This window comes from Etheostoma spectabile, chromosome 8 (genome assembly GCF_008692095.1).
Source record: "Etheostoma spectabile isolate EspeVRDwgs_2016 chromosome 8, UIUC_Espe_1.0, whole genome shotgun sequence".
Taxonomy (NCBI): domain Eukaryota; kingdom Metazoa; phylum Chordata; class Actinopteri; order Perciformes; family Percidae; genus Etheostoma; species Etheostoma spectabile.
The window spans coordinates 12706144-12719847 of NC_045740.1; the positions used below are offsets into that span (position 1 = coordinate 12706144).

Consider the following 13704-nt stretch of genomic DNA (forward strand, 5'->3'; position numbering starts at 1 on the left):
AAAGACCATAAAATAAACAAAATCCCATTACATGTCATTTAGACATGTAATGGGATTTTATCCAAAATGTTGTCACTTTTATCCAAAGTGACTTACAATTGCTATATATCAAAAGTTGCACATCTCTGGAGCAACTACGGGTTAAATGTCTTGCTCAGGGACACATTGGTTGATCTATCGCAGTGGGAATCAAACCCAGATCTTGTGGCAATGTCATGTTTCATATGCACCATCACACCTCCTCTTGTAAGATGTCAAAATGTGCAGCACTAAAAAAAGCCATTTGGGAGAAGTGAGGACTAAAAGGATTTAAGGGCCTATCTTGTCAGAGACTTTACAGTAGTTAACAGTGCTGAGAAATGCAGTCTACTACTACTTTTTCTAAAAAAAAAAGTGTAGCTTTAAATGATATTCCGCACATATCATATACACTTCAAAATTTCTGCTTTGTGTTATACTGCTTTGAAAAGCAAGGCTGGCTCCCATCTTTCGTTGTTACTGCTATGTAAATAATCCTCAGTGCTTTTGTTTGCCAGTTGAGGAAGCAAGAGCCAGGTGGCTTGTGAAAACTACAGCTTTGGTCAGAGCTCTCATTGCTGGTTTACTAATAAATAATGGTTTTAAAAGCAGAAGAATTCCCTCTTCCCGATCCGTTAACATGTAATCTGATTAGGGAAGGAAATTTTGTTTTGTGTGTGTCTTTGCATGTGTGTGCATGCACCATCTAAACTAGTATTTGTGTTGTACACTCTGGGGTGTGTGTGGCCTGAAAAGGAAGGGCCTGACAATCCACCCCTAGTGTGTGCTCACAGGATATTTGGGTTTCCCCTGCAGTCTTACTTTTCCCTGGTCAGAGGTGAGAGGTGATGGCTCACAGGGAGAGAAGGACAGCATGCATTGTGTGTAGATTACAACCATCTGCAGCAATACACACTGCATCTGAATTTGGGTTCAGGTCTTAAAATAGTTGTATTAGTTTATTGTGTGTGACTGTTTCTGCATACAAAGTAATAAAACAGGCACTGTCTTTTGGTGCAAAACAGCCAATGAATGAGAAAAGGGTGCATGCAAATTATGTAACATGGTAGTTCCCCGGTCATGCCAAAATTAGCCTTTATCTGCAACCCTTCCACTTCCGGGATTGCTCCGTTGCTGCCAGAAATTCAGCTGTTTGTCCTTCTTTTCGGCAGGATGTCCGTTACCTTACACTTTAATTTGTATTGGAATTTTAAACGTTTAAACGTCTGCGGGGTAAATCCAGACAGCTAGCTAGACTATCGGTCCAATCTGAGTTTTCTGTTGCACAACTAAAACAACTTCTGAATGTACAGAGTTCCACCACAACAACCGTGGCTATTGTTGCAGAGGCCCTGTGTCTCCGTGCAGTGTTTAGCACCTTTGTTGACAGCCAGACCCTCCTCCGCAGCGCTGTGGAGAAAAGTCCGCCAATTCAAGAATAGTATGCCAAAACTGACCAACTGAAAATTTGCACCAAATCTATTTGGACCAGTGTAATGCTAATGGAAAGCCTCTAGTGGACTAACCCATAACAATGTAGAGAAATATCTATTGTTGGCTGTCCATGGTAAACCTCGGTCACAACCAAAAGAAAAATTTCACTATCAACATGATGAAAAGGCCGACTTTACTGAAACTTAAACACTCTTTTAAATAGGTGGAGCACCAGTTCAAATTCATAGATCAAAGTTGAAAAATCTGAAATATTTTTATTTCTTTCAATTTAAAAAAAAAAGGGAAAAATTGGTGATTTTCAACCTTACATAGAAATATATGCAAGTTCCATTTCAAAAAAACTAACATAACCTGCCGCTCTACTGAAAGCAATACAAAAACAGCAATGGCGTCACTGGCCCGTAACCAAAGGCAACCGCAGCAGAGGTCTCTTTTTTGGGGTGTGTAGTTGATTCTCACAACTGTGCAGCCACAAAACAGCCGCAAATACATAGCAACGTTATCGGCTGATAAAGACTTGGAGCCAGGTAGGGATTAGTTTTCTCAAACTAAAGAGATAAATGGTAATGTGCTCAATCCAAAAGCATTTTAACAAGAAAAGTGTCTGACGAGATTGGATATGTTAATGTTGACTTAAATAGGATTTTTGAATGTGATCTAATGGTTAACTTGTTAGAATTCACTCCAGTCGTATACATGATTCTTTGACATGTATTAATATTTTGTTTGTTCTCTGTTAAGTTGTACATGATAGGTTTGGAAAAAGAATGATACACAGTAAATAACCAAATGTTAATGTTCTGGTAAGTACCGTAGAAAGAAAGGAGGGCGTCTTAGATTAGAAAAATATACATTGTTTTCTTTATGGATTCAATCCTCTTTTTCCCTGTCTCTCTGACACTGTGGCTACGTCTCCCTTTCATTGTGTCACTCTTTCGACCCACCTGGCTGTCAGATAACATAGAGGTGGTATTTTTACAATGTCTGAATCTTAAACCACATGCAGTAGTTTAAAGAATAAGTTGTTATAAGTTGTCCTTAGTATGCATAGTAATACAGACAAGCTGACGGTTAATTAACTCCAGCCCTTACTGTTTAGGGGTATTAGGTGTGAATATGAATATGTAGTTGCTACTATGTATTTTCTTGAGATACTGAGTTCGTTAATGTGTCCCCACACCCCCACACCCCCACCCCCACCCACACACAGCACGTGCCATTGTCATGATGCGCAGAGAGTAATGCAAATACATGCTTTTCAGCCCGCTGATAATAATCTCTACTTTACCTCCTGCAGAACTCCGAGGTGTGCGCTTGGAGAAGCTCTTGACAGCCAGACTCTGGCCACGCTGCTTGCGTCTCCAGGCGGTGCGGCACTTTGAGTCGATGCTTTGCTTAATGCGATACCAGTCTGACTCAGTGATGCCAAATTTGTGAAACAAGTGGCCTGTGGGGTCACAGAGAGTTCAAAGGTTATCATATACTGTACAAATAAATGAAAATATTGTTGGCTTGGTTGTATCATATCTAAAAATTGATCTGTCCCAAACCGGGTGTTTTCTTTTCTGTGTCCATTTGCCTCCTCCTTTCAGTTTTAGAAGTGCAGGAAACTAAATAGTCTGCTTTGAGCTTTAGTGAAGGAAACAAGCAAACAAGTACTGAATATTGAATGTCCCTGCTAGGGTTGCTTTGCGCTGTGCTGCGAGATAGGGCCCCTTACGTGGAAGCTACTTATTTTTCCATTACCGTATGCTCTCGGCCACAGTGGTTTAGAGCGAGAGAGAAAAGGCATTAACGTGGAACGCTATCACACTTTCCTTTCTTGTGGACGCTACTGTGTGCAATGCATCAAGTAAGTCTGATGTCCTGTGGGTAGAGGGCGATGTTATGTAGGATTATGAATGTATGTTAGCAACAGTTTGCTAATTCACGAGGATGCTACTTCATGTGTGAGTTAATCAGTGTTGGGAAGGATACTTTCAAAACATATTCCGTTATACATGCCCAAATATGTAATTTGGAACGTATGCCGTTATGTTACTCAATCTGAGTAAGGTATTCTGAACACTTGGATTACTTCCACAAGGAAATGCATTTTAAAGGTGTAGGAATAAATAAATAAATAAATAAATTACTTCAAGATGCTTCAGGTTGTAGATGGAGTAATTTGGACGCTGAAAGGAGGATGTCTGCTAGCACGCAGAGGTTGCACTGCACAGTTATATTTTGTTCTTCCATGTCTGTCTTTAATGTGAAATGCTGTTTGAATTTCCAAGACAGAAACACATTCCTGCCCTGGCTCTATTATGCCAGTTTGGCTCCATCTCTACCTCTGTCAGTGATCACGCAAAAAGCTAATTTTTTTCGTTTTCATATTGGGGTTTCTGGGAAATGCAAAGAGTTGCCTTTATTTATTTAGATAGTGAATACATTTGTGAAACAGAGAATTATTGTCATGTAATCCATTAATTTCAGCAATGTAACTTTATTCTAATTACCAAATATTTAAATTCTAACCATAACCGAATATAGTTACCGGTACTCATAATTTGTATTCTGAATACGTAACGCCGGTACATGTATTCCATTGCTCCCAACACTGGAGCTAATATTGCATCTGTTCATGTGCGCTGCAGTTACGTTTCTGTTTATTGAATGCGTTATTTAATACAAATATAACCAAGAATGTAGTTTAATCTCAATAATGATGGTATATTAGGTTATTACTGTCGCTCTGTTAAAGGCAAATACTCCACTGTACTGTTGTTATGAAGCACATGAACAACTGATTGAGTCTAGACGGCACCGTAGTTAAATGAAAGTGGGTTAAGTTGTAATGTACTGCCCTACCAGCAGGCGGCAGCATAGCCATGTAATACTGTCTATTTACAGAGGGCATTTAAATGTATCCGTCTGATCGTTTCTATGTTAATTGTAAGCCCATAGTAGTAGAAAGAGATACAGAAATCCCAATGCTTTACTGTAAACATTGCCAACTGCCGATTTAAGGGACATCCCCCAACCCTAGTCATAGGTAGCATCACCTAATTAATATACATTGACATTGTCATCATAATAGTAGATTACATGTCTTATATAAGACTTGAATATACTGAAGTACACAAATGTTGGATACAATGAATGAGCATCTTAAATGATCCAAAATGAGGACACTGCCTAAGATTGCAATAGAATATATGCTGGCCATAATTAAGTTAATGGGGTAGGCCTATATAATAGGACAGTAGGTGTTTGTAATAGGGCTACTTCATCTGCAATCACGTTTATGAAAACCGAAGGAAACAATTTTCCCGATTCGGTTTACTTCTGTACACTTACCCTTCGACAAGCAGTGTTAACACAGGCCTGTGACTGTCCGTCACCCCTTCCTCAGTAGAGATATGAGCAGGTGAAACTGGATGCAGTTGTATTTAGTGGCTGCCAACCTTACTGTTAAAGACTCTTTAAAAGGGGTGAGCCGCATGGCAGGTCATTGAAGTAATAGCCTCAGGGTAGAAAATGAGACAGAGGGGGAGCTAAGGGGCATCTGTAGCATTGTATGGCAGCACTTTCACACCTGATGGGTCCTGTACAGACAGGCAGGACACTTTTCAATTCAAAGCAGGCAAAATGAGTCACCCAAAAGTCACCTGGCCCGGCTCCAGCCTATGCATTCCTCTATGTCAGGCCAAATTGGAATGTACAGTAACTACACCTACACTGCTGAGAAGAAATAAAGACAACAAAGTATACAACCACTCATGCATCCCGCGGGGGGTATTTACTAAAGGTTCCTGCAGGGGGCACAATCTGCAGTAAAAGGCTAAAGCTACCAGAAACCTTTTTTACACACCAATATGAAACATAGCAAAATAGTACATAGCCACAGGACCTTCATAAATATCTGTCTGTCTACGTTCATAGCCCCACTCTGCTTCATCAGGAATCAAAGAGTTCACTGAATTGAGGGTGACTCCTTTAGGCTTTTTCTACCAGACATGTGCTTGTCATTTACAGTCTGGTATGTTATAAAATGTGTTGCACATTAATGCGTGTGTGCAATGATGAATGCGTGTTGTTGTAACCCGCCTTGGGAATACAGACTGCAGTCTATTTTTGTGTTCAAATCGGTGCCGCTTTGTAATGGAACAAAGATGAAATGTGAGAAGGTCCTACAGAGTTCATTTATTGCTGTAAAGGAGAATTCCGGTCAATTTCAACATGTAGTTCTGTTTTTTTTTTTTATTTGGAGTGCTGTCAGTAGCAAGACAAATGAAAACAATTGGTGCTGCCAACACAGAGTTGCTAGATTTTGCACCCAACAGCCTTAAACAGGGTAAGTTTTAAATGTGTTTTTAGCCTCTAAACATGCTCAAAATGTCATTACCAGTGTCTAGCCATGTGCAGTTATTTGAATGTGCAGAATTTGAATGCAGTAGATGTGACAGAAAGGCATAAAGGTTGTGTTTAAGCCTGTTGGGTGCAAAATCTAGCAAGAAGATAACTCGGTATGGCAGCACCAATTGTTTTCATTTGTCTCGCTACTGACATCACTAAAAAAAAATTTTTTAATAGAGCTACATGTTGATATCGACTGGAATTCTCCTTTAGGAGACGTATATTTAAACCCCGCTGAGTAAAATTTATAAGTATTAATAAGCTATGCAGAAATCATTTAACAATCATCAGATAAACAGTGGTTACTGGATACTGCCTTGACAGTTATTTGTGGGTCATTTTGCCAGTTAGATAACAATAACTATAAAGATGCTCTTTATTGTAAGCTGGCCTGTCATGGAATAATGTTTACCACCAGGTCTACCTCCACTTTGTCAGAAATCTATCACAAGGTGAAGCATGTGGCAGGAAATTGATGCACTTGTCAATACTAGGTTATAATGTCATGGCAGGAGGACTCACAGCGAATGCCATAGATCATGAGCGGGTCCAGCTGCTTCTTGCCATGTTTGCCCTGGCCAGAGAGGTTCGACATGGCCTGGACCTCCCGATGGAACAGGTAGTCCAACAGCGTCAAGGCCATTTTCTCTGCGGTGCGGCAGTTTGTGGTGATATGGAGCATGTCAGCTGGAGACACAGGGCAACGAACTCGCATCTCTGGGTTGTTCTCATCTCCCAACCAGGTGCCCTCTGGGTAATCATCTACAGTAAACAGGAGAACAGTTATTCCAACCCAGCTACATGGCTCTCTTTCATCAAACGTGTAGTTAAAAATACTGACATTCGGGGCAGTATGTAATTCTACCTAGTTTTCCTTCACAGATTGACAAATACCACAGGGGTAAAGAGCCACTCAGATACTTCATGTAATACAAGAGCACACCCATGTGGCAGTAAATGAGAAGTAGGTGAAAGCAAAACGTTTTATTCTAAAAGATATTAAAAAGCTGAATATGTGGTTTGACTGATTGCTCTCAGCGTATGTACGCTATTAAATCCACCACACAAACAAACACAAAAACAAAGCATGGGACACCCTGTTCCGAACACCACATGGTACCATCAAGCTAATGCTGACTAACAACTTTTTATCATTGTAACCCACAGCAGCACATAAATGAATAATAGCCTTTGAAGATAACCAAGAACGTTCCAAGTCCACCGAAAATAACCAAACCAAGAATCACAGCAAATAACAACACAGTAACAGCAATGTGGACTTCATTTAGGTTTGCACAATTAGAATTGAACAATTCTTTCTGGCTTAGCAAAAACCGCTAAACAAAGCCACCAAAAATATAAGACCAATCAGAGCATTTACCAACACAGGTTGAGATAGAACCACAGGAACATGACTATGACACATTTTGACACAGTTTGCTTTTCCTTTAAAATGGAAACCATCTGAAAGTGTCACCTTAGCCAAGGTAAATAAGTACAATCTTAACAAAACAATCAAAAGAAATTATTTGCAGCAGCTGTGGCTCCAAAATCAGACCAATGTCCAGACCAGCACCTGCTATCGTGTATGAATGGGTGAATGAGAGGCAAATTTGGCACGGGATTAAAGCACTAGGCCTACATACTGTATGTACAGCCATTTATCATTTGAAAGACTAAAGGAAGGTTTGTTGTTGTAAAAGTTCCAGGGGTGGAGAAATGTGGACCAAAGGTAAAAAAGATTTTTAAACCAGTTAAAGTGTAGTTTTTCTCGCTGCTGCTCAACCATATAGTTTGTGTGTTTGCGTGTGAAACACACAACACACACACACACACACCACACACACACACCACACACACACACACACACACACACACACACACACACACACCACACACACACACACACACACACACACACACACACACACACACACACACACACACACACACACACACACACACACACACACGGAGAGATGTCAGAGATGTTGCAATGCACATGCACAAATGGAGAGATGTCAGAGTGAGTGGGCCCAGGTACTCATTTGTAAGGTGCCTTGCCCAAGAGCACTTGGCAGCGCCCAGGAGGTGAACTGGTATCTCTGCCATGTACCAATCCACACTCTTTACTTTGGTCGTACTAGCAACCCTCCGGTTCCCAACCCAACTCTCTACAGACTGAGCTAATACCACCCCAAATTTATCAATAGTACTATTCAAGATTTGCCCCAATGATTGGCTTGCGAGTTAATGCAGAAAATACTGACATGTGTAATGGTGTATATGAAAAAACACAACTTAAAATCAGTGAGGCAGTCCACTGACTACTAGGGAACAAGAGCCATGTGTGAAGTCATACCTTCTGAATTGAGTGTGATGAGTGTGACATTTTGGCCATTTTGCGCGTTGGTGGAATGGCCACCATTAGAAACAGTGTCGCTGGCCTCGGATCCGCTGTCTTGTTCTTCCGGACTCTCCTCCGGGGCCGGCACCTTTACCAGGATTGTGTTCTGACGCTTCCTGGTCATCGTGCTGAAAAGAAAGCAAATTTGTAATCAGTCGGTCTAACATACAGACAGATCATGGCAGCGGCCACAGTGTGTGAGGAATACAGATTATTTACAGTCCTCAATAGTCTGGACTGAAAACTGGGGCAACTGATTATTGTTTTACTATTACAACCCCAACATCGTTCATGAGGCGCTGTGTTGGGAAGGATTTGCACATTTCTGACCTCTCTCTCCACTAGGCATATTGTGTGAGTTTGAGCCACTCACTTGCTGAGCAGATTCTCCAGAGGAGAGTCTTCTTGGCTAGTGCCCTTCGGGTGTTCACTGCTCACTATCACATTTGTTTGTGGAACAACACTGAAGGAGAAATTCAAAACACAGTGGTTAACTGGCACATGTACGCATGATTTGCAGTCTAAAATAAGTTTAGGTACTGTGGTTCTGCTGGCTCCCATAATCAATATTTGTAAAATCACTGAAAAGACAATTGCACTCCAAGACTGAATGAAGACCATGTTTAATTGGTGAAACATGCACTTACTGTGTGCAAATACTTTTATCTTACCATCGCACTTTGTTCCAAGTTTGAGTGGCCCCCTGAGGAGACCCTGCAACCATAGGAACCTGGATAGGACTCTTTGCACATGGCACCATGCTGTCCAGTTTGCGTCCAAGGGCTTTGCATGTAGCATCCAGGGAATGTAACTTTGATTCAATTCCTTCCAGTCTCTGGCTGATTGATGCAGTGAATGAGACCAACATGTTCTGAAAAAACAAATTGTAAAACGAGATATGTGTAAACTAACAAACCCTATCCTCATCTTTTGAATGTATAAAACCTTATGAGCTTTGGACAGTGCCCATTATTCACAGCTGGTACCTTAATAAAAGATATGTCTTGGTTGTTGTTGTTGTTGTTGTTATTCTCCTGGCTGTTGCTTAATTTTCTCTTTTTCTTCTGAGGCCTTTCTTCATCATCTTCATGATTGTCCAGTATGTCTGGCATGAATCAAATATACATGTAAAGACACCCTTAAAACTACACATCAGCCTTCTAAGTCAGATTTTTAAACGGGAGCTGGGCTCCTGCTCCAATCTAATGCAGGGGTATTGACAATCTAATCACAACAAGTGCCAAACCCATTTACACTGTTTATTGCGCAGGTTTCAAATAATGAAGTTGTACTGCACACACTTTTCCTAAAGTAAGCTGACAAAACAATTATGTGAGAATTAGTAAAATTGTTACTGATTAAACGTTTATGTCTGATAGTGTTGCACTTGCCTAATATTGAACATAACAATCTGGTCAAGGGGGCAGAGAATGTAAATATCCAGCAATATAACATACACTACAATAGATTCAAGTTTTCATATTGTTTCACAAGAATTTTACCTGTTTGGTCATCTTGGTTAAAGTCCTCCACTGTTATTTGCACAATTTCATCCAACTCTTGTTCAGACATTGTTCACAACTGAAATAAGATATGAAAACGTTAACTTAGCAAGACAGCAACATATTTCTCTACAGACATGCTACTATAAGGCAGAATATATTTCTGCTGTCTGTTGCTGCCTCTGCATTACTGGAGACTACGCATGGACAATTTGACTAGTTTGTCAAACAACTGAAGTAATCTCAAACGCCACTTGTTTATACAATTCACAGATTTTTAAGAAAGTGTTTCTTAAGTTGGAGAATTAAGATATTGTTTCAATGTTAAAATCAATAACTACAAAACAAGATATAACTTTATATTATTCAAAAAAGTCTTTAATGGCATGTACAAGTGGTTGCAGACAAACACGCATTGAAGGTCTTTGCAATAAATTAGTCACTATCATTCTCATATTTTTACAACTTTTAAAAATATATTTAACAATTATTTCCAAAAACTGATCATCTCCTTTCCTATGTTGACCATCTACAGTATGTCGGTCAAGTATATATCTAAAGTTTGCATGCAATATGTAGTCAAGCCTCTTTGCTGTGTGATGTTTTAGTCATGTTTGCTGCTATTCATGGGTTGCATTATTTTTTTTGCATGTTTCCTTTATTTTTATTATTTAGTTGCGGTCATACAAATGCTATATTGTGTACCAACATAGGAAGTAACAAGAAAGGAGTAAAAATAAAAAATCATGTGCATCACTCCCTTGAACAAATTTTTTAATTACTATGCATTTGAACTCATCGGAGTGCATTTGCCTCTTATGACATAAAAGCATGAGTTAAAGTGCAAAAATGTCCCCATGTTTTTTTAAAGTTATTCGTTTGAAAGACTACTAACGTTGATATTGATGCAAGCCAGGGCAGTCAGTTTTTGGCATACTGAACACACAATGACAAAAACCTTTGCCTTACAATTTATGGAATTAATGTAAGGATGCATTTTTAACTATGAATCACTTAGCTTAACTGGACTCAAACAGGATTGCATAAATTGTATATTTGCAGAGCATGTACAGAGGCATATCTCCTCAGAAGACATAAGTGACAATAACGGTGTGCTTAGAAGGAGGCAATGCATCTAGAGACATGATATGCCCCCAGAGACATGATATGCCCCCCCCCCCTCCTGGGTCAATTCCTCTTTACATTTAAAGAGGAATTGACCCAGGAGGGGGTATGGCCAAATACATCGCGAGGACAGTGAAAGGAATACATTGTGAATGAGAACTGACTTAAAATTGCAAAACCGGCTAGCATCTTATTAACGTTAACTGACTGGTGATATTAGCTTGAGTTCCGTTAGTGCTGGTAGTTTGAGGGGATCGAAGTAGCTAACATTACAGCTGCTGGCAAAAGAAAGCCAGCTAACGTTAGCGTTACATATCAGGAACATTAGCAAAGTCTTGCCGTCCCGATTAAGTCGACTATGTTTAGATTGCTACATTAACGTTACCCAGTAAGCTAGCTAGCTAAGTAACGTCAATGTAGCAATCTAACTAACGTAACGAAAGGGCTAAAGTTTTCAAGCTAGCTTAACTGGGCGGGGGTCTGTTGTTGACGATGGGAAGTAGCTAGCTAGCTAGCTAGCTAAGTTATGGGTAACGTTAAAATAAAACAAACCGACGTAACCTAAATGACATTGCACTGTATGTATTCTCGCTAACGTTATTACTAACGTTACTGCAATTTGGCAAAACATTATATTTGGCATTGGCGTAAGCTAACTTGCTAGCTGAGCAGATACAAGATATATTAGCTAAATTAGCACAGCTACAAAATCCGATTTGCAAGCTTGCGTGCTAACGTTAAAGACGAAGCAGCTCAAATGAGTCGGTGTCTACGCTAGCATGGTGTTAGCATGCTAGTTAGGCCCAAAGGCCGCCAAAATGTAATGCTGCAATCGTAATTGTTAAAAGAAAGCACAATAAATATGATTTTTAAATCATCTTTTTCCCCCGACTGCTGGCACGCCTCACATGTACCGTGTAAGATTGGGTTATATTACCGTGTGAATGATGAATTCTCGTGTTGTTTGTAGAGATTCCGATAACGGCGTCGTTCCTCGCGAGAGATGAGCCTTCGTTTGTTCCTTGCTCATTCAGGCGAACCGGTCGCAATCCAGTCGACGGCAGTCTGCTGTCCCTGCCACTACAGCAACACGCATACTCATCGGAAGGGTTCAGAATATTAACGATAGTATTTATTCGTTACTGAAGGGAAATGTGGCTTCGAGACGGTTAACCTTTTAGATATTTCATTGTTTACCAAAAAACTAAAAATGACGTCACAGAAATAATTTTGTTGATTTAAATATCTGTAAGAGGTCGCTAGGCTAAAGAAGAAATTGTCATTTTGGCAACGCCCCAATTATCTTTTTATTTTAACAGAAGCAAGCAGTTGTTCGTGTCTGTCACCATATGGGCACACTGTCCCGGATAAATTGACATATACTGTAGATAGATAGATTTTATCTGCTATAACAATCCTGCATTTAGTGATACCAGGTATTCGTCAAACTCTGGAAACACTGGAACAACCATCTGTACCTATTTTAATTTTTGGGCATAGCTGTATGTCTGTATGTGTATGAACTTGTTTGTTTTGGATGTCTATGTTATCTCTGGGAGTCAGTTTTGTCTGTATTTGTTTATGTGCTTGGTTTGTACATCTCTTGTAATGTGTTAGGTGTAGGCCTACTTTTTATCTGGAACTTGAGTCTGTGCATAAAGTTGATTATAATAATATGAAATAATAAATAATATCTAATGAAATATAATCGAACAGAATAGCTTATACATAATAAAATAGAATAGAATAAAATATCAATCTGACATGAATAGATCATTATTATTTATAGGCCTATATAGTAGGCCTATTAATAATTAATCAAATTCAAAATATATTTATTATATTATATTTAATATCTTTTTTAAAGAAAAGTTTTGGGTGGGCCTGTTGAAAAGTGGATTGGTCTTAGGCCCGTCAGGCGCTGTGTCTGCTATAGCTGAATAGTGGCTTTGGTCTGGCAGTACCAATTGCCCAACTACTGCTGCTGGGTGGCAGGGTCCCGCTCCCTCTGACACCACATGCTTGCAGGTGATGGTGCCACTCTTCCTTGGGTACCTCCTTTTCCTTTTGCCACTCTGCTCCTCCTCCTGTCTTTTCAGCTTGTGCTCGGTGGTGTAAGGCACATCTGTCATGGAAGCTCCTGCAGGTCTACAAAAACATGGCTCAGGTGATGCTGCTCATTATCTGCCAAGGGCACAGAACAGCCATCCTTGCAGATTCCTTTACCTTGTCCGGCAACAGATCTTGGCCTTGTCCTTTTCTCCCCCCTTCTTTTCTTATCCTCTGATTCACAGATGCAAAGTCATCCCCCTCTCCTCCTAAATTGTGGATCTGTTCTGTATGGTATGAAAAGAAAAAAAACAGTTAACAACAGTTAATATTAGCTGTGTCTGACCTTTAATATTGCTTTTATATTGCATTACACTCACTGTTATAGTCTACATCAGAATGCACAGATGGATGGATGCATGCGTTGTGATCATAGACAATCTCTGGTGAGTGGAAGTTCTTCCACTAATATACATGTCTCCACGAGGCGGAGTAGTTTTTTGAAGACACAATTTCCTACTAGCAGCGTAGCCTACTGGGATGTGAAATCTCATCATAGGTCATGTATCAGTAATGAAAAAGATGTACACGGAATGTGGTGTGCATTGACAGGTGACACATTACAGGCGTGCTAAATCAATCATATAGCCAAAGTTTTCACGTGCAACCCTTAAGCCCATGTCGCCCGTAGGAGTGGCATTAGTTCTGCAGTGCAAACAGCATTATTGTAATGCTTTGAGTCATGGTGGC

General features: G+C 40.0%; 1 protein-coding gene across 3 annotated transcripts in view; it reads right to left on the minus strand.

Annotated features, from left to right (window-relative positions):
• The window catches only part of banp (BTG3 associated nuclear protein), a 39985-nt gene extending 27872 nt beyond the window's left edge, over positions 1–12113 (minus strand). For 2 of the 3 annotated variants that reach the window (XR_004333056.1, XM_032523454.1), the window contains exons 1-8: positions 11843–12113; positions 9781–9859; positions 9265–9383; positions 8950–9149; positions 8652–8741; positions 8234–8406; positions 6394–6633; positions 2762–2920 (exon numbers count right to left, since the gene is read on the minus strand). Coding sequence is in view for 1 of the 3 variants with exons in the window: in XM_032523454.1 (XP_032379345.1) it covers positions 2762–2920; positions 6394–6633; positions 8234–8406; positions 8652–8741; positions 8950–9149; positions 9265–9383; positions 9781–9850 (1051 nt within the window). In the remaining 2 variants the exon portion in view is untranslated. Of the gene's footprint in view, positions 1–2761; positions 2921–6393; positions 6634–8233; positions 8407–8651; positions 8742–8949; positions 9150–9264; positions 9384–9780; positions 9860–10285; positions 10432–11842 lie in introns of those variants that run through there. The other variant, XR_004333057.1, reaches the window with a different exon arrangement.
• Between the last annotated feature and the right edge of the window lie 1591 nt (positions 12114–13704).